Source organism: Eriocheir sinensis, chromosome 32 (assembly GCF_024679095.1).
Source record: "Eriocheir sinensis breed Jianghai 21 chromosome 32, ASM2467909v1, whole genome shotgun sequence".
NCBI lineage: Eukaryota > Metazoa > Arthropoda > Malacostraca > Decapoda > Varunidae > Eriocheir > Eriocheir sinensis.
The window spans coordinates 9701246-9721948 of NC_066540.1; the positions used below are offsets into that span (position 1 = coordinate 9701246).

General features: G+C 43.4%; 1 protein-coding gene and 1 long non-coding RNA gene across 2 annotated transcripts in view; one reads left to right on the forward strand and one right to left on the reverse strand.

Annotated features, from left to right (window-relative positions):
• Positions 1–2432, forward strand: part of LOC127006117 (neuroligin-2-like) — a 53696-nt gene extending 51264 nt beyond the window's left edge. Inside the window, exon 9 of the mRNA XM_050875629.1 lies at positions 250–2432. Coding sequence (XP_050731586.1) covers positions 250–1145 — 896 coding nt within the window. The 3' untranslated portion in view covers positions 1146–2432. The remainder of the gene's footprint in view (positions 1–249) is intronic.
• On the reverse strand, positions 994–19904 carry LOC127006118 (uncharacterized). Its single transcript, XR_007759083.1, has 3 exons — positions 19770–19904; positions 9131–9260; positions 994–1141 (listed from the first exon to the last, which is right to left on the reverse strand). It is a non-coding gene; the product is annotated as an uncharacterized LOC127006118 (long non-coding RNA).
• Positions 19905–20703: the final 799 nt, after the last annotated feature.

Sequence of the window (20703 nt, forward strand, 5' to 3'; positions counted from 1 at the left end):
ACGAGGGTTGAATGAAAAGGCAGCCATAAGAAGTTTTGTGCCGACTTTGCATTGCTGTAAAGCATTATAGCGGATAATAACAGATGGCGATTCTTGGGTAGTGAGGTTTATCTGTAGAACCAAAATAACATTTATTCCTAATTTGTAGTTTTTTTTTTTTTTCCTGTTGGACAAAATATTGTAGAGACAAAGGCTTTAGGTAATAATCTCATAGTAAATTGCTGACAGACTCTAATCTTCCCCCGCCAGGTGGTCGCGGGCGTGCGCGGGATCACTACAGGGCGGGGCGCGTGGCCTTGTGGTCGTGGCTGGTGCCAGGTCTAGAGAAGGTTGGGTCACGCTACGGCCCGGACTCTGCATTCCATCAGCTTCCTGACCATGATGAGGCCGACACATACTCCGGCCCAACGCGTCCCAGTAATCTGTCCAGCAACTTCCTGCCCCCGCCAACCACACCGGCGCCCACCCGACTCATCACGCCTGCCCAGGCCCACGAGGCGCAGGCACCCACCTTGCTCGTGTACCCCAACACCAGTCACGTCGCCGGCCTGCTGGAGGACGTGTCGCGGGGCCAGGTGTTCCCGCACAACCAGCAGCACCTCAGTCAATTTCCATATACCACCGCCCTGAGTCTTACTGTCGCCATTGGCTGTTCGCTTCTCATTCTGAACCTCTTGGTGTTTGCCGCAGTGTACTACAGACGCGATTCTTCACAGCAGGGGAACAATAAGGGTGGAGGGACGGGTACCCATGACGGTAACAGCACAGACACCAGCACTGACATTCAGCTCCGCGCCTCAGGGGATGCTGTAGCTGCCAAGCCTTCGTCGCCGTCTCAGTGTGGAACACTACGCTCGTCTGCCACGATGCGCAGCAGCTTAGCCACCTCTTGTGACAGTGAGGCGCAGCAGGAGTGGCCGCCAGACTACAGCACCTGTTGTCAGACCACCAAGGGAAGCGACGGTTCAACAATTTCAAGAACAGGGAGTCGGCCACCTCACAATGGTACGGCGCGTGGAGTGGCCCGGCCTCCGCCTCCCCCAAGGTCTTCTTCGTACCCGTCCCACGTGGAGCCGCAGCCGCTTCTCTCCCCAACGGCCCTCCTCCACTCTAATAGTGCCGTGTGCTCAGAGATGAGGGTCTAGGAAGCCATTCAGGAGAAGTAGGTGTTAGTGGTTTCGACTGTCGTCTCACCCATTTCGTCACACAAATCGTCACTAGCATTAAAATTATAAGACTGCGTCAATGCTTATAACATTTAAGTAGAAAATATATTTGTACTAATCGGTTGCTTTAACCTCTTCCTTTAAAGAATGTGGATTTCATAATTATATACTTCAGTGTTACACGCAGGTGAAGGCTGCAAGCGGTCGACTGAACAACAGGGATTTTTGGACGAACAGACACACCCACTGGGCGGCTGGGGTGAGTGCAGCTACTTTGTATATAAGCAGTGACATGACAGATCAGGAAGTGTGTGTGTGTGTGTGTGTGTGTGTGTGTGTGTGTGCGGGCGTGCAAGGGCAGAAACAATAAACTAATAATATATAATTAATGAATGTTTGAATTCAAAGCTGTACATTGAAAATAATTATTTCGCCGCTGTTTTGGATAATTAATAATTAATACAAGGGTTTTTTATAGGGTGCTTCTTGAAAAGAAAAACACTCATATATAGTCATTCTTCTTCAATCACATCTTCACGTCTTATCCACATTACATTTTCCTTAGAGAATCACGGTACAAAATGTCTGCCTCGGCCAACATGTCTATCGCTGAGATGCTCAGTCTCCCCGGTGCAGACGATGGGACAGGTTCAGTAAATTATTAGGTTTGCATCTATACTGCAGTGATTGTTTATTTATTGAGGCAATTTGGGTGTATGGAAACTACTATTTTTTTCTGGATTTTACAATTTTGCTTCAAATTGAAAGTGTTGCAAAAGCACAGCTGAAAATAATTACCATGGAGACTGTAACGTGGCCGCTGCTTTAGAGTGTGAATGTTTCATGGGCGTCGCCGTGTGTCGTGTATGCTGGGCGCCAGGGACGGGAGGATGGAGGTTTTTCTCGTGACTTTCTGGTGTGTGTGTGTGTGTGTACTATATAAATAAAGATTTTTTTTATCATGCATTTATATATTCTAGCTTTTACTACTGCATTAGGTACAAGAGTCAATCACATAGTTTACATGTTTTCAAAATCTTAACCAATTAAGTGACTGACACTATTTGGTACACACACACACACACACACACACACACACACACACACACACACACACATTCGCCTTACAACCAAGAGGCCCCGGGTTCGATTCCCGAGCGGAATGGAGACGGATGGACAATCTCCTTTAATCCGTGCCCCCTGTCCTGTCCTGCCCTTTGTGTGTGTGCGTCCTGTCCCTGTGCTACCCTTCGTGTGTGTGTGTGTGTGTGTGTGTGTGTGTGAGAGAGAGAGAGAGAGAGAGAGAGAGAGAGAGAGAGAGAGAGAGAGAGAGAGAGAGAGAGAGAGAGAGAGAGAGAGAGAGAGAGAGAGAGAGAGATCCGTCATTTGTGAGCTCCGAGCTGATTCGGAGAGGGTACTGGCTGATGTGGCGAGTCTAGTGCGTGATCAGACATTGATGACGTACACACCTTCAGCTCCGTAGTTCAGTGGGTAGCGCGCTCGACTCGCAACTGAGAGGTTGCTTGTTCGATTGCCGGGAGAGTTGAGATGGATGGGTCATAGAGCCGGAAGGGTTTCTGATGGAGCCTGCTGATCGGCCCCAGCCCGTTAGGAGCGCAGGGAAGTGTTTTAAAGTGGCACCAGCTTACTTAGCTCCTGCTACCCCCTGGATCTCCAGTTGATCCTCTAAAAGTTTAGAGAGTTTCGCTAGAGTTCGGGTTCATAAGTGGTCATCAGGACAGCATGTGGGTAATCTAAGGCCACCCGGCAATAACTAAAAATTGTTTATATGTACCAGGGGTCGGGACTTGAACCCGGGTCCTCCAGGACACCGCCCCCGTAATCTGACCACCCTGCGTAAATGTCCCGTTTCCCGGGTTTGTATGAATGAGGTGAAGGTCCCAACATGCACTATGCAGCTCAAAGCTCTCTCGGGGAGGGTACTGGCTGGTGATCACGATTTAAGCACGCAGCTAGACACCGGCCAAAACGGATGTATACTCCCGGTGAGGTTTATACGGGCAGGATGTATACCGGAGGCAAGGACGTGCTGCAAGCCTATCATAGACTCTCCCGTCCTCACTTTTCGTTTCCGTAGTCTTATTAACACCAAAGAGTACTTTAGTATATCTCTATATCTACTCTAATCCCTCCTACTATCCCCATGCTTGGTACGACGTCTATGTTAATGCTAGGTGTATATGTAATTGCTTGCTCATGCCCAGAATTTTTATTCTTGATTTTCCATCTGGCTAAGCCATAATTGTCATTCTATTAATATAGACACGTCTGTGTTGCTCACCTGCGCCAACAATACAAAATTCTTTGAATATTTGAATTTAAAAAATGGAGCACATCTTAGTTCACTCCTCTTTCGCAGACGTTCTCCACCAGGTTTGGTTTTCATCCTTTGATACTGACCAGTCTGGTGAACAAGCCTACAACTTAGCTCTCCTGAATGGTCTAGGGCAGTTGGTTCACAACCCTACACGTATCCCTGATCACCTTGGAGACACGCCTAACACAAACATCTATTTTTTCTCATTCCATTAATAGTTTCTCACAATTGAGCTCCGCCTATCACAAACTTTTGTCCGCATGCTGTCATATCGCTCCAGTACAACCTCTGAGCCCACTGAAGTGGAGGTGCTTCTGACATTATGCTTCAGCTCGGTGAGATGACCCAAGTGTGTACATTACCGATTTTCCATGGTATAATTACTGCTCGTTACGAAGGTTAATGTCTGGGATGGAAGCAAACATTCCACCCATTTTCTCTACTCATCCTAAAAAGCCCTGGTTCATGAACACTTATCCTCTTATAAAAAATAGAGAGGCAGCTCACAAAAGGTTCCCGAGCCTTCGATTGCTTATTCTATTTATTTCCGAGACATCTGGCATTTAAGAAGAACATTAAATAATTTTACTACTTTATCTTCCTCACCTCCTTTTAGCCCTGTCACATATGTCTCTGAAGCTGAGCTCATTGCTTTAACTTTCTCTGATTATTTCATTCTGGACGACTCGGGACATATTCCACCTACTCATCCTCCTACACCTGTTATTCGAATTCTTAAGATAGATGTTTTCTACGACCTCTCTGGTCTGCATCCTCGGAAGGCTTATGGACCCGCATGAAGTGCCTCTTACTGTCCTAATAACTGTGCTTCCGCTATGAAACTTTTTCGTTTCTGCCTTTCAACCTGAACTATCCTTCTTGCTGGAAGTACGCCTACATTCAACTTGTGCCTAAGAAGGGTGACCACTCCAATCCTTCAAACTACCGCCCTATAGCTTTACTTCTCGTCTTTCTAAAGCTTTTGAAACAGGGGTGTGGAGTCAGATTTAAAAAACCCTACTCCAACCTCGACTCCGATTCAACCCCATCCCTTCCCCCTCTTCTGCAGTACAGTGGTAGCTACATAACCGCCAGCCACAACACATCACACACCACACATTAAACTCGGGCACACCACACCACTCCATTTTTTTCCACCTGACCACTCGACACAATCTTCCGAACATCTATCCTTTATTCTTCGATAAAACTCAGCTGCCCCATTCTTCTTTGGTAAACATACTTGGCTGCCCCTAACTCAAAATCTCAACTAGATACTTCATAATTTTTTGTTATTTCATAGTAAGTCAGCTTCCTCGGCGTTTGACGTTCTATATCGTCTCCACCTGATTTTTTCCCCTCACAGATTATATCAATAAACAGAGGCGCTGTCCACCCTCGTATGGGTATGCATCGTGTGTGTGTGTGTGTGTGTGTGTGTGTGTGTGTGTGTGTGTGTGTGTGCGTGCGTGCGTGCGTGCGCGTCTGAGTGTGCGCGTCTGTGTAATTCACCACGGTCTGATCACGAGTTGGACTCGCAATCGCCACCAAGTACCCTCCATACAAGAGCAAGTTCATGCTCATTATAGTCGATCTCTGGGAACTACCAGGACCTCACACACTACACACCCCATACCCCTTGCTCAAGGTGGGGATAGCAACCACTCCTTGTCAGCGGAAAGATTCCGGCCTGAGCGGGGCTCGAACCGCCGCCTGTCAGGCCGTGAAGCCTAGCAGCGAGCGCTCTAACCGATTGAGCTACGGAGAGGTGTGTGTGTGTGTGTGTGTGTGTGTGTGTGTGTGTGTGTGTGTGTGTGTGTGTGTGTAGTGGGGGTGGGGGGTTGGGGGGTTGGCGCACAGCGCTTTTGGAAATGACAGTCAAAGGCTAAAACAACTTCTAGAGCGGGAGCCTAGCTGGAAAGGTAAGAAATACAAACCCACATAGCAATGGTCCTTGTGTCTGCCCATGCATGAAAACTGAAGTCTGCCGGGCCTGCAGTGTTGGACAAGGTCATGAGGTCATGTCAAAGTTGTAGCCCCATAGCATTTATTAAGACCCTGACTTTGGTCCTGATCTGAACATCACGGTAGAGATGGCAGGATGGTCGCAAATGACTCCAATGGACAAAACAAACAACTTATATTCCGACAACATTTGGCTAATGTTAACTGTTTGGTCTGTAAAAATGAGCATAGTTTCTAATTGCCATAAAGAGATGCCATTTGCACCATTTTTCTGAACTATGACCGTTCGTACAGACCAAATGGTTAACATTAACCAACTCTTGTCAGAATATACGTTGTTTGTTTTGTCCATTGGAGTCATTTGCGACCATCCTGCCATCTCTACCGTGATGTTCAGATCAGGACCAAAGTCAGGGTCTTAAATAAATGTTATGGGGCTACAACTTTGACATGACCTCATGACCTTGTCCACCACTGCAGGCCCGGCAGACTTCAGCTTTCATGCATGGGCAGACACAAGGACCATTGCTATGTGGGTTTGAATTTGTTACTTTTCCAGCTAGGCTGACCCCCCCTGGCTCCCGGTCTATTCCCTCCTCTTACTGAGTTTTCTACCTCAGATCCCCTGCACTGATGTATCTCTATCATCTATCAATATTTTCATACTGGCTGCTCTTCTGAACTTGTAAACTGCATGCCTCCACCCCTCCCTCCGCCCCGCTGCACACTTTCTATTCTTGCGCATCTCTATACTATTGAAATCACGCATGCTTGAGTTGACCATCATCTACATTCTATAATACTTTTCGCTGGTAAACACTGGAACAACCTTCCTGTATCTGCATTTCCTCCTGGTAACGACTTAACAGAGTTGCCAAAGTCATTTGAGGAAGTGTCTTGATAATCCCCTTTTGAAAAAAAATTCAGAGGGGAATATCAAAACACTTCTTCAAATGACTAGTTTCTTTGTTCTGAACTCTTCTACTAAACACTATTTGCAGGAGCTGTGCCATTGTGCGGACTTTTTTGTACCCTTTTAAATATCCTCCATCATATATTAAAAAGATGAGGGACGAGGCGTGTGCTCAGGAGTATGCAGTGGCAGTCTCAAATCGGTTTGAGGTGCATGGTACTCTGGAGGATTTGGGAGCTGTGAGATGCGTTTAAACGCGAGTCTCTCAAAGATGCCGAGGAATTAATTGGAGAGCGTCCAAAATATAAGAGTGAAGTTCCCTCGAAGGAGACGCTGGAGAATACAGACGAGAGTCGCGTTGCCAGGCAAGCTGGGGACTCTGCGCTTCACAAGACTCTATAACGAAGGACTATATACCTTCTGAAGAGAGATAAGGAGAAGTATGCCAGAGGTCTCCCTGAGGATGTCGAGGGTTGTTTTAATTCAAACGACCATAGACATGCCTTTCGAGCTCTGAAAAAGCTCTGGTCCAAATCCACATCTCAGACGAGTACTATGCGAACGGCATATGGTTAGAAATTATCAGATGCGGATGAGTACCGGGCTCATTAAGCCGAGTACTTTGGGCAGCTGTACCGGGCGGCTGCTGATGTACTACTAAACGAATCACCATCCCTCTTGTGAAGGTGAGAGAGGATGTAAAGAAGTTTAAGCGTAGAAAGGTAGCTAGGAGCTGTAATATCAGCACAGGGATGCTAAAAGCCGGGGTGAAGCCATGATCTATGGGTTCCAAGCAGTGTTGATTGCGGTGTGCCAGTCCGGTGCCATTTGTCCTGACTGGAAAAGTGGGCTGCTTGTTCTTATTTGGAAAGGGAAAGGGGACCAACAGGACTGGCATAATTACCGGGTATTACACTGCTTGTTGTGCCAGACAAAGTGCCCGCTCATCTGTTGCTGATGTGAATTCGATCTCATCTGCTAAGAGTTTCAGAGACCTGAGTAATCTGAGCTGACTGGATATTACGCCTTCACTCCTTCTGCGGCCCCGCTGCACACGACTTTCTATTCTTGCTCATCCCTATAATGTCCAAATCCCTTATACAAGAGTTAACCAGCATCTTCATTAGTTCATCCCTTTCACTGGTAAACTCTGGAACAGCCTTCCTTCGTCTGTATATCTTTCTACTTATGACCTCTTTCTAGAGGGGTGTATCAAAACACCTCTGCATCTGAAACACACTTCTCTATTGGCCACTTCTCTACTTTATTTATAAAAACAGTGATGAGCGGACTTTTTTTTACTTATTTATTTTTGCCCTAAAGCTGCTTTCTTTACTGTAAAAAAATGCTGATCAGAGCCGTTGCGGAGCATCTGTCGGCTACATCAAGGTGACTGATCTGATTTTTGCTGATGGTGCCGTACTTCTCGCCGAATCGTTGGAGGTTCGGGTGATGGCTTTCGAAATGCTGCGTGAGGAGGCGAGAAACTGGGACTGTAGGTCTTTTGGGCCAAATCCAAAGACCAGTCGTTTGGAGGCTTCCTGGATGACTCAGTTCAGTCTGTTCATAGATATGATGAGGGCATTGAGGTCATCATTGTTTCACATACCTTGGTAGCGTAATGTTTAACAACGGTGGGGCTTACCATGAAGTCACCTGACGGACTGGCCTTGTCCACTGTGTTATGGGCTCGCTCAGCACGAGTATATGGCATTGTCGATATCTGTGCAGGCGGACAAAGAATTCAATCGAGTCACTTGCGCTCCCTGTATTACTGTGAGACACGGACACAAAAGTGATTTGGAGAGACGTGTCGATGCCTTCGGTACCAAATGCCTTTGCAGGGTCATGGGGCATCGCTGAAAAGACCGTGTCGAACCAGCAATTATTTCGTGAAACTGAATCGAGGGCTGTTACCAGCTTAGTCAGCGAATGCCAACTCCGGTTTATGGGCTAGTAGCACGCTTCCCGGACGGCGATCCTGCTTTTTTTTTCTGTACGAGACAACTGTGAGTGGAGGAGACCAAGGGGACGCCCACGTAACTCATGGATGGGGCAAGCCAAGTGTGGAGGGGTTTGGAATGGGAATGGCAGCTGCGTGGAGTCTTGCCCGGGTTGGCCCTCGGAGGTGTAGGCGGGTGAGTGAAGCGACGAACCCCCTGGCGTATGCCAACTACTAGTTAATTCAGATATCTATATTTTTGAGGGAGCTATCTGTCTTACTGATATGATTTTGCGCTAAAGGAACAACACCAGTCTTTTCATACGAGGAGGTGACAAAGGAATATAAGAAACGGAATCACGAACTTAATAGTGTTCACAGGTGTTCGAAACTAACGCTCGTGTGTGTGTGTGTGTGTGTGTGTGTGTGTGTGTGTGTGTGTGTGTGTGTGTGTGTGCGCGCGCGCCACTGTGTGTGTGTGTGTGTGTGTGTGTGTGTGTGTGTGTGTGTGTGTGTGTGTGTGTCCGTCCGCGCGCATGCTGTTTTACGAAAATAATAAGGAACGAAATGCGAAAGAAAACGGAAGAACAAGGACAAAGAGTGAGAGAAAGCGACGGAGAAAAATGACGAGGAAGAGTAAAGAAAATAAGAAAAGGTAATGAAGAAAAGGTGGAAGATAATGAGCACGGAGGATAGGTAAAGTATAAGCAAGGATAGTGGAGAAACAACAGTAGGAATGGGATAAAAAGAATAAGAGGACAAGCAGCAACAAACTCCTGCTTAGGGTCACTAGGCAGGCCACTCACCTAGGATGCCGAGGCGGTAGTTGATGGTGACGACGATGACTGCCGAGCACCGCCAGCATGGAGCCGTCGTACAGTCTAGCCGACCCCGCGTGCACTAACACCACCACGGGATAGGCGGCCGACTGCTTCGCTGTGGGGAATAAGGGAAGACATTCGTAGTTACTTTATAGTCCTTGATGTTGGAGTGAGTCCCTAACTTATCGTTACCCCAGATACAGCGAGGATCGGACAAACCCTTTACGAGTGAAGTCATTGAGTGGAATGTTATAATAGTGACCAATAGGTGACGAAACATTTGTGCAATACCTGTCTAAAATCATATGTGGTGGCAGAAAACTTTCAGCAATAGTCGAGTAATTACACTGTTGTGACGGAGTTCATCACCATCCAATAAAGAAAGAAAAATGTATGGAAAACAGTGTCATAAGTATGCCCGATGTTGTGATTTTAACTCTGCGAGAGTATGTTTGAATAGGAAAAAGAAAAAAAAAACATGAAAGTGAGTGCCGTTACAAAGAAATTTAATGCATCGGAAAATATGTGCGAGGAACAGTGAATGTAAGGCTGCAGTTATTAAGTATATAGAACGATAGAGGCTTTCCTGAACTAAACTTTTCTTTAATATTAGTAAGAGAAAATAGTGAAAACAAGGGCGGGAAGGACTGGCGTTACAAAGGTATTATATGAGTGAGCCTTTCATGAACCTTTTTCTAACACGATGTGAAACAAGTTGTGCTCAGGTGTTTGGTGTTCACCACCACCTTCCAACACAGGTATCTGAAGGTGGGTCCTCTGTTCACTTCATCGGCGTGTTCTCGTAGTGTTCACAATGTGTTTAGTTAATTCCATATTCATTTGCACATTTTTTTTCTTTGTCTACTGTATAGTCATTTTAGATAAAAAAAAAAAAATTGTAGATTTTAAACTGTGAAAATAAAGTTTGTAAAAAGATTACTTTTTTTTTCTTAATGCATGCTACTTATACCCAACTTTTCCATATCATCAGGAATATCAAACTAGTTATATCCACATGCAGCGCAAAGAAAAATTGATTATATATATATATATATATATATATATATATATATATATATATATATATATATATATATATATATATATATATATATATATATATATATATATATATATATATACGCGGTGGCGTAGGTGGTAGCGTACTGGGCCCACATTCACCACGTGATGGACGACGCGGGTTCGAATCCCCACGCAACCACTCGGATTTTTCAGTCACCGCCGAGTGGCTTAAAACTATCCATATGCTGTTCTGAAGACCAGCCTCAACCCGGACTCTAGAGGAAGCCGTCCAAGCGAATCAAGAACAAGTTCCGGGGGCAGCATGAGCCAATGCAAGATGGCGCCACTATAAACACTCGCCTGCGCCAGAACGGGCTGGGCCGACCATCAGGCCCCACCTGGAAGAAGCCTTGGGCCGACCATCAGGCCCCACCGTGAAGATGCCTACCGGCGCAATAGGCAATCAACGTAAAAAAAAATAAAAAATATATATATATATATATATATATATATATATCTATATATATATATATATATATATATATATATATATATATATATATATATAAAATAACCTCATGAGCAGGAGTGTCTTACACTGTTGATATCTCATGTTTTCACACGTCAACTGCCGCAGCATTGAAGTCAACGTTTATCACCAAACGGAGGAAAGGTTTGTAAAAGTAATAATCCACTACTGTTATTATTATTATTATTATTATTATTATTATTATTATTATTATTCACTATTATTATTATTACTGCTGGTGGTTCAGTAGCAGCAATAGTTTACCATCAGCCACATCGATTTTCTGTAACGTTATGCCTCATGTACAAAGCGCACTTTCATCTTTAAAAATATTTTGCCGTGCTGAGGCAAAATGCGCCATGCTTCCTCTTGAGATGCAACAAAAAAGGACCTGGAATTCGCAAGGGTACAGTCAGCTATAGAGAGTAGTGACACACTGTCCAGTAAGTTTCGTTCAGAAAGCGACATCTGTCAACCCCTCCACGCGACATGAAAATTATTATATCCTATCGAAATCGTACTGTTGTGGTGATCGGTGGTCACAGGTGCACTCTCCATAATTTTAAGATAGATATTTATCAAAAGTGGCCGTCGCTAACGCTTAATAAATATTTTTTTCTTTAGGCTCTGTCGTTACATTTTGACACGAGCTTTTAGTTTCGTTCAAATTTAGTCAAGAGCAATTCTAAGTTGTTTATCAAACTATGATACATTTAAAAATATACTGCACTTATTAAGGGAGATTGTTATGCCTTTTGACTTAAAAAATAAATCCCTGACAGCCAAGATCTTGTTCTTTATTAAAAAAAAATATATACGTAATAATAGGCTATAAACGTTCACATGATGGCGTCGTCGACCGCGGGCTTTTCTACCCTCGCACTCAACACACACACACACACACACACACACACACGTATTTATACTTAGATATTACGTAATCTTCACGGAGAAATGATTTTAGATTTTTGATGATCTGAATTGTCTTTGAGGCTTTATAGTGACCGGGATTAAGGCTGCGAGTTAAACAGACCCTCAAGCCTATTTGCTATTTGATGGTAAGGAGCTTTAGTCACTGCCTGCCTCTGTGAAGGACAGCATTGCACACGGTATTTTCAAAGTTTAATAAGAAAAAGTGTTTCAGACAGTTCGTGATGTTTTACCTCGTCATCATCATCATGTAGAAGACATTCGTTATCGCATTTCTAAATTGAATTCATGTAATCTGGTATATTTCTAACCACATTATATTATAATATAATATAATATTATACAACATTATAATTTTACGGTCACACACACACTGTACACGCTGATACGCGTCACTAACATCGCCAGTGAATGCGCCACCGTGGTATAGTTGCCATATACCGCCACCAGGCTAAACATTCTGAAAACGTGACACTAAAAACGTGACACTACTCTCTATCGTCGACTGTACCTTATGAAGCAGGTGACAAAGTGCCGCGGCCTTCACAATCACACATGCAGCTCTAGCGCTGCTCACCAGCACACAGGCAGCCCTAGAGCTGCTCACAAGCATCACGCGTGCCCGGTAAGTGTCTTAAGCAGATTGCTAGCAGATGACTCAGTGACACTCTATTCTTGTATTTCGTCGCTTAACCCTGATTTTATAATGTCCTCCTTACAGGAAATTTTAAAATATGCCTACTACAGATCAATGCAGATTCTATTAGAATAAGTTTAAGGATTTATTCTAAACCTAAAACTCTTACTGTATGTCAAGCATATTGTATCGCATACAGGATATATTTGAATTACTATTTTCTCTTCTAGAAATTTACCTCATCAACAACTTGCCTACACTGCCCTTACCTTCCGTTTCCCTACCGTCCTTTATGAATAATTAGCTAAATTAGTTGATAAAATAAACCTAGACACAGACCCATGAGATATCACTAAAACAAAATACATAAAAAGACAAGCCTGACATTTGATTGAATTTCGTGTTCGTGTATCCGTATTCTTAAGGGAAATCTGGGATTTTATCAGCACAGGAAGCCTCGCGGTAATTCTAGATAACTTCCTCATGGTTCAAAATTAGTTTTCATTAGTTATGCGACTCTAGATTTTTATCACTTCTCCCAACAAACTGAAAGATCCCTACTACGTATCTTAATGGTTGTGTGTGTAACTGTTTTAGCAATGTCAAGTTTTTGGAAGCGGTTAGGTTTCTAGCCGTCGGGTTGCATTATGCAATAGTTTTATGTATGCACTTTTGGCGCTGGAATATAAAAACTAGCGATTACTTAGGCAAACTGGAATAAAATTCTCGACTCGAGGCAAGGAACTGACGCGCAGAGCGTAAACATAAGGCAAAAACACTGTTTGAGCTACGTACATGTTTTTCTGCAAATTTCCACTGTTAATATTTATTGCCTTATTTGGTACCGATAACTGTGCAATATGCCAAAACAATGCACTAATTATGTGTATTGGTTATAGCACTAAGAAATTGTGAAAATATTTTAATAAAACGGTGGGAAATTCTTAAAATATTAAAGTGATTGCGTCATGGAGTATTTTTTTCCTAACTTAATTGCTGTTTCCACACCAACACCGATCAATGCTTTCGCCACAGGTGTACCTTGCAATACAAAGTCAGTCTGGCTCATGTGAATTACCGATCATTTTGTCTACTACCTGAAAGTAATCTACCTTTATCCATTCTACCATGCTTTCCAATAACTGATACTAGATGTTCGATGTGTGGTGCATCACGACGTAATGGCATCTAAGCAATTGTAGTCACGAGTGTGGGTTACCCCCTGACGTGATTTCTTCCCTTGGGTGATTCGCGTGTACCGAATTTCTCGGGCATCTCTTACTGTCCTCGACCTTTGATGCGTTTGCCCTTTACGTCACACACTAGTTAAAGTCTTAAGATAAACAATACAAGATTAAGGCTTTTACTTGTATTCATGATTACTTTTAGGAAATGTATGATGTTTAAATCTAATAACGAATAAGGAAAACGAGAATGAAATAGATAAGACTTCCACAAAAAAAAGAGGTGTGAGAGGATGAATAATTAATTAGGGCAAAGAAAAACTGTAACCGCCGGAAAAAAAGGAAGTCAAAAACTTTCTTCTGTTCTTTTGCTTCTTCTGTGAAAGGACGTTGGAGGTTTTAGCGTGACGAATTTCTGCCAGAATACGGTTGGTAGAAAGTGTAAAGTATGAGAGAAAAAAAGTTCTATTCACGGTCCCCCCGGCAGACCTGGAAACGGGTGGAGGCCAGCGTCCCGACCTCCTTCACTCAGATGTTAAATATTTGGAGAACAAACACATGAAATATATATGGAGAGAGACTGGGACCAGAGGGAAGGGTGGAGCAGGAGCAGCAGTTCAGTGATGATGTAAAGGAGATGAAGCTCTTGGACTCGTACGATATATATAAATCCTTCGAAGAATACATGCAAAGGAAGCGTCAATCAAGGCACCAACAACATTAGTCCACTTCCACGAGACCTGACAAACACTATTTAGTAAATGACAAATGACAGTGGGAAACATTGATGTTAAGTCAAAAAAATGTTCATAAGATGCATACTGGTGTGTACATTTACACCATTTGAAATAACCCAGCCGGTATTCGAACCGCTTACGCGTATTCTTCGCTACCTCGCCGTCACGGAGGTTAACAGTGAGAGACTCGCCCTGCCTCTAAAGCTACGGTTACACTAGTCAACGGTTACACTAGTCAACGAAATGTTTGGATTCCAACGATTCGCTTGAATTTCGTCCAAGGTTGGAGGATTTCGTTTGGAATCTTAGCGTAGGGTTAGAGGAAAGATACCTCGCCAAGTAGCGTTGTACTCCTTCCCTTGAATCACATCCAAGGGAAGAAAACTGAAGATCTATGTTATACAGTATTCATTTTTATGACATATTTGAAAAGAAAGTATACAGCTTATTCAGTCATAAGAGATGAAGTATTTATTAGTATAAAAATATCTTGAAATAGGAATAAAAATTTATAGAATGTATATAGTGGAAATAAGCAGACATTCGTTTGACTACCGTTGCGGTGTAAACATTTCCTCTCCCTACGCGCCATAACTTCAACTGTTCTCGCCGTGATGGAGTGGAAAACTAAAGTTATTCACGATCTCCTGGAGAAGATTCGACCCCAAGAGGTGCTTTGGAATGTTATTAGGCTTACCACCCTCTCCCTTCCCTCCATCTCTCCTCTCCTTCCCTTCCCCTTCCTCCCCCCCCCCCCCCTCTCTCTCTCTCTCTCTCTCTCTCTCTCTCCGCCACCCTTACGGCAAGGTTGGACTCGTCTAACCACTCGTCCAAATATATAATTGGATGGACAGCTGTTTAAGGTTGGACTCCAAGCGTTTCGTTGACTAGTGTAACCGTAGCTTAAGCCAACCTTGTCTCTGTGTGTTGTAGCTGTGACTGGCATCTGTCTCGGGATCATATTCCCTGTGTAAATTGTTATCCAGTACCACGAAAATTTATTACCAATCAGCGTTCGCTGTGAGGACGGGAGTTGGGTTGGGGATCTTATCTTGTCAACATGCAAGGAAAGGAAACTATATTCACGGGTAACTCTCTCCTTTTATGATATAGTACGCGACTTATTATTATAATCATATGCTGGCGAATTTTTGGATTAGCATTTAATTCTTAGATGTAGAATATATGGCCAGGAGCAGAGCGAGTCAATAAGATGTAGTAGTGAGATGTAGAAAAGGAGAAATTGCCAGGAGATGAATGTGGAAAAAAAGGGAAGATAGGCAGAATAAAAAAAAAATGGAGAGGAAGGCGGAAAAAGACAGACACAAGACACAGGCAGAGACAGACAGAAAGGCAGAGACCAAGGCAGAGACCAAAGGTACACAGACACAGATACACACATAGACTGGCACACAAACACGTCACTCAAAATTATGCACCAACAGAGATACACACATACACAGGCAAAATGGACAGATACACACAGACCGATACAGACCGGCACACAGAAAGACAGATACCAACAGACAGACACACAGACAGGGGGAGATGGTGGCCAAGCGGTCAGCGCCTGAACGTGGTGATTCCAAGGGTTCAAGTCCTACCACAACAAGATTATAATTTTCAACCATCGCCAAGTGGCGGAAGATTACCCACATGCTGTCCAGATCTATCAACCAAAACTCAAGCGACTTCGGCCAAGAGCATGGGCAGCATGGGCCAAGCAAGTCATATATCATTGCAACCACTCAAAATATAATTCGCCTGCGCCACTAACGGGCATGGGCCTTCCACCTGGCCCCTCAAGAGAGCCTGCCGACGCTATAGGAAGCACAATAGAAAAATAATGCGAAATGTACAGAAAACAATCTTATATAGACATATACAGATAGAGACAGACAGATATATTCAAATAAACAGCCACTTACAGACAGGGAAATAGTGAGTGCCTCACTGACTCCATTATTCATATTCTTATCTTTCCTTATGTTTATCTAATGTTTTGTGTTGTTTTTCATAATAAATGAATGGTAAGATAAATGTTTCCCTTCTTATATACCTCCTGATAATTATTATGTAAAAATAATATAATAAATTATAATCATGTTCCATGACAAGTCACGTTCTTGTCACCGCCTTCCTCTTCTATCCGTCTTTTTCCACTTCCCTCTCTCCATCTCCAATTCAGCTTACTTTTCTTCTTTTTGTCTCCTGGTACTTTTACCTCCTCTTCCTATTTCCTCTGCCTGTTGTCATGTACTCTACATAAGAAAAATGTTAAAATCATACCACTGCCAATCAAAAAGGGATCAGCATATAAATCTTATAATATCCAATAGGGGAGGGGATGGTCGAGTGGTTAGAGTGGGAGCGTGGTGAGCCTGAGGACTTGGGTTCGAATCCCACCGAAGCACGGTGAAGTTTTTCAACCATCACCCAGAGGTGGAAGATTACCCACGATCTGCCCAGATCTTCAATCAACCCAAACTTCAACTACCTCGATTAAGTGGAGGACAGGGGGCAGCATGGGCCAAGCAAGAGTCATACATCACGGTAGTCACTATAAATACAATTCGCCTGAGCCAATAATGGGCTGAGGTCGTCCAAAAGGCCCCTCAAGAAAGCCTACCGGCGCTGTCCTAAAACAAATAGGGGAGAAGCAAGTTACACGTGAATATGGTTTTCTTTCCTGGTCTGACCAGTGACAACTGACTTGACCCCCACCCCCACCCTCACGGCGGGCGCTGACTGGTGCTAAATTTTCCATTTTTTTTTCCCCGGTGCTGAATAACAATATACAAGGATTATTTGAACGTGTCTTAATACACAAAGAACATTTTACTTCGCTGTGAAGAGAGAAGTGTCTAGTCACCTTACCAACCTAAACTGACCTTCCTTTGGGAGGAACTACTAGTGTCGTGTCCTTGAACTGCCTACTTTATTATAAGAAGTGAAAATAAAAGTTCACAAACGAAATTAGATTTGATTGGACATATACAAATAATTCTAAGCTGCTACACATACAATGAAGCTTATGAGACTCATATACATTGTTATACACGGTGTTATGAATGAACAGAATAATAAATTTAGACAATAGACCGTATTAGCTATTCAGACAGCGCCACAGGTGGCCAATCGGTGAACTCTCAAGGCGGTACTTTCCATAGAAGTCAAGCCATTGACTAGAGTGTGCGTCTGAGGCTGGCCCTGGGAGTGGATCCCAGGCCCAGGTAACACCACCGCTCCAAGCCGACGATTACACACACTTTACTCTTACCCGATTACCTGGCACTATTTGATAAAAAAAAAAAAAACAGGGTATTTGATGCTTCTGTTCAACTGTGAATGACAAAGCTTCATGACTGAAAAGGTTTTGTGACGCCGCTTTTAACAACGGCTGTATAGACAGATGCTAACCACATATTGGTCAAATTACCTCTGCGGGGCTCATATGATAAGGTAACAAGTTAGGTAAACATTCAAACTTCAAGCAATGATTTGTTACACTAAGTGGTTATTTACTTTTTCTACCTTTTTCATCGAATGTTTTCATTGTGTTACACTGCCTTGCAGTAGTTACTTTGCCGTGCTGCAAGACTCAGATCGTTTTATTGCATCGTCACCCAGGGCCTAGACAGGTTTATTGCCATATATACTACATATGGTAAACCATTTCGACCCACATAACTGACAAAATAATTCAGTTTTAATCATGAATTTATATGTTACCACCAAAATCAGAGATTATGAGCAAGAATAATATAGTTACCAAAAGTCATTTTTTCTATATATATTTAGCATTTTGTTTATGCTAGGCACCTCAGCTAAAACACAAATTATAATCGCTCTTTCCAGAGTAGTATGTCACTTTTTAACTGAACATGTACCAACATATTCCCTTCCCCAGCTCTATACTTATTAGCTTATTCATACTTTCTGCCTTTCTTCCACTTAATCATTAGTTTTTGTCAGTCAAAGTCTGTCAGTCAGTCAGCTATGGGGTCATGCATGCATTTGCACTATGATTCAGCGTCAAGGAATTACAAAGGATAAAATATTAAGTTTTAACACTCGGGACACCACAACGGCACTGTATCCTTGCGTACCCAGAGAAGCACCGCCAGCAGAAAGGAGAGTGTGGTCCTTAGCGTGGGGTGCCCAGGAATTCTCTGATGACTGTGTGCAGGGAAGCCACTCATCACCTCCTGCAGGCTTCAATACGGCTTCCCAACGAAGATGGTTGGCGCTTCGAAGCCGAGTGATGTCGGAGCTCGGTGGCGCTGGCCGAACCTTTGACGGGCGGTGGTGGAGACGGTGCTTCGGCCCTTACACAATAAAACTGGTCACCACAGTTTGATGTTACATCGGTTTGGCGGTGCATAGTTTCTGTAGTTAGGTTCATCACACTTAGTTGCGGGGTCTTTGTGTTACAGCCTTCCGTTCACTGCCGTGAGCTAGAAACAACTTGACAGTACAACAATCGAATTCAAGTGCCGAGAGCCACGATTCCGAAACACGTTTCATGTGTATAAGATATGATTATGTAGTTAGAAAAAAATCGTTCATATTTTCAAGAAACATTCTTATATTGTTAGGCGTGACATGGCTTACATACCACCAACGAACCTACACAGCAGCGCCAATAATAACCGAGTTCGGTTTGTCCAAGTGACGAACGAAACTTTGTGAAGCTCCATACTCATCAGTGTTACCATGTCTAGAGCGCATTTCACCACCTCGCGGGAGGCTGAGGAGTTTGTTTCCCACGTCCATCACTGTACGTGAATTAAATACATAATCTTAATACGAAAAATTTGTCTTGGAAACCCCTATGAGCATAAGTATTATGCAAGAATTTTCATAATCAAACGTATGTACATGTACAAAGGGTAAAACAAAGTTCATGCAAATTTTAGCCTTCCGCATTGTCCTCTCATATAATGCGTGGTAAGCATTTATCTGGTCGGCCACATCATAAAGTTTCAGGATTTAAGCCCGCATCAAGTGAATATTTATCATCCTCTTTAATTTTCCATACTGTTTACACACTTTCAACCCAGCAGTCTTGTCAAGGTTATGGTAAGAAGTGGGTGACCACACATTCTTTTCCTTCCTCCACTACACTCCCTGCTTTCTTTCACCACATTTCTACGCATTTCAGTTGCTGTGTTACCTCGATTTTCTGGATTTTCTCGGTAACGAAGTGTTGGATCTCTACTATACTTTGCCACAGTTTATTTCACACCTTGCGCTAATTTCTGATTGCATAGTGCATTTACCATAAGTGTATGAGTAAGCTACATACTCTTGACAGTTGAAAGAAATTCCCGATATCCAGAGACAGTATTCGGACACAGTCATCACTACGTCACTCCCTAGATCCAACCCACCTCTCCCCCTACCTGTATGATCCCTCCTTCCCTCTATCACTCTTTACCCCCTCCCTCCCTCAACCTGCCTCTCTGTGTGAAATAAACTGTGGCAAAGTATAATAGTGATCCAACACTTCGTTACCGAGAAAATCCAGAAAATCGAGGTAACAGCAGCTGAAATGCATATAACTCGTGAAAATTTCCCTTACCTTAATCCAATAGGAATGCCACATACGACAACTGTACGCCGCTTCCAGTGGTTTCCTGCCCAGCGAACACCCGCCTCCCTCGGCCGATACAACGCTACTGATTCAGCCACGCCAAAAGAGGTAGACCCCAGTGACACCTAACGGCGCCTTGTATGTACGACCTCGCAGGCGTCTTAAGGTTACTGTTTTGTGACTTATCTGCTGAACATCGTCTTGATGAATGTCTTTCTGTGAATAAAAAGCGTCGATAAATTAAGTTTATAAACATGAAAGCAGTGGTCAATATTTTTCCCTGCATGATTCGCCGTCACTCCTTTTTTTTATGGTTCTCCCTGTGTGGTTCGTTACTGCTTCGAGTAGGGTCGGGTTTCTTTAGATTTAAGGTATGCTTCACCTTAATTTATCCAACTTCCGTGTTTGCTTTATGATTATTGTATTGCAACTAATATATTATCAACGGTACTATACAACTCATTAAGTGTTTATGGTAACCATTTGATATGTCTGTTATGTATACATTAGATTGCAATTAATGCAAGCACTCAGCCAAGTAAATTCAGACGTTGTAGCAACCGAAGGAACGAATGATCTGAACGCAACGATGGTTAGGTAAAAAAATAATGGTGTCTTGATGTTCATGCTTCGTAACTGTACCTGGACGGAAAGTCGGGAACCATAACTAACTTCCGTTTCCTAACAACCACAGTGAAAAAGCTTTCCGGTAACGCTATAACAGTTTAATGCATTGCTCCGAAGCTATTGCGATACAAACTTGTTCGTGTCGGCAGCCACTTGTTCACTGAATTAATACCGAATATGTAAGCTGAGTATCCTACATTAGTTACCGAAATAGCTAGTTGATGCATCGTCAGAAGTGTTTGTTGCATCCCCTCCCCTCTTCCATTGCCGACCCAATATTCCCTACTATTTTGTT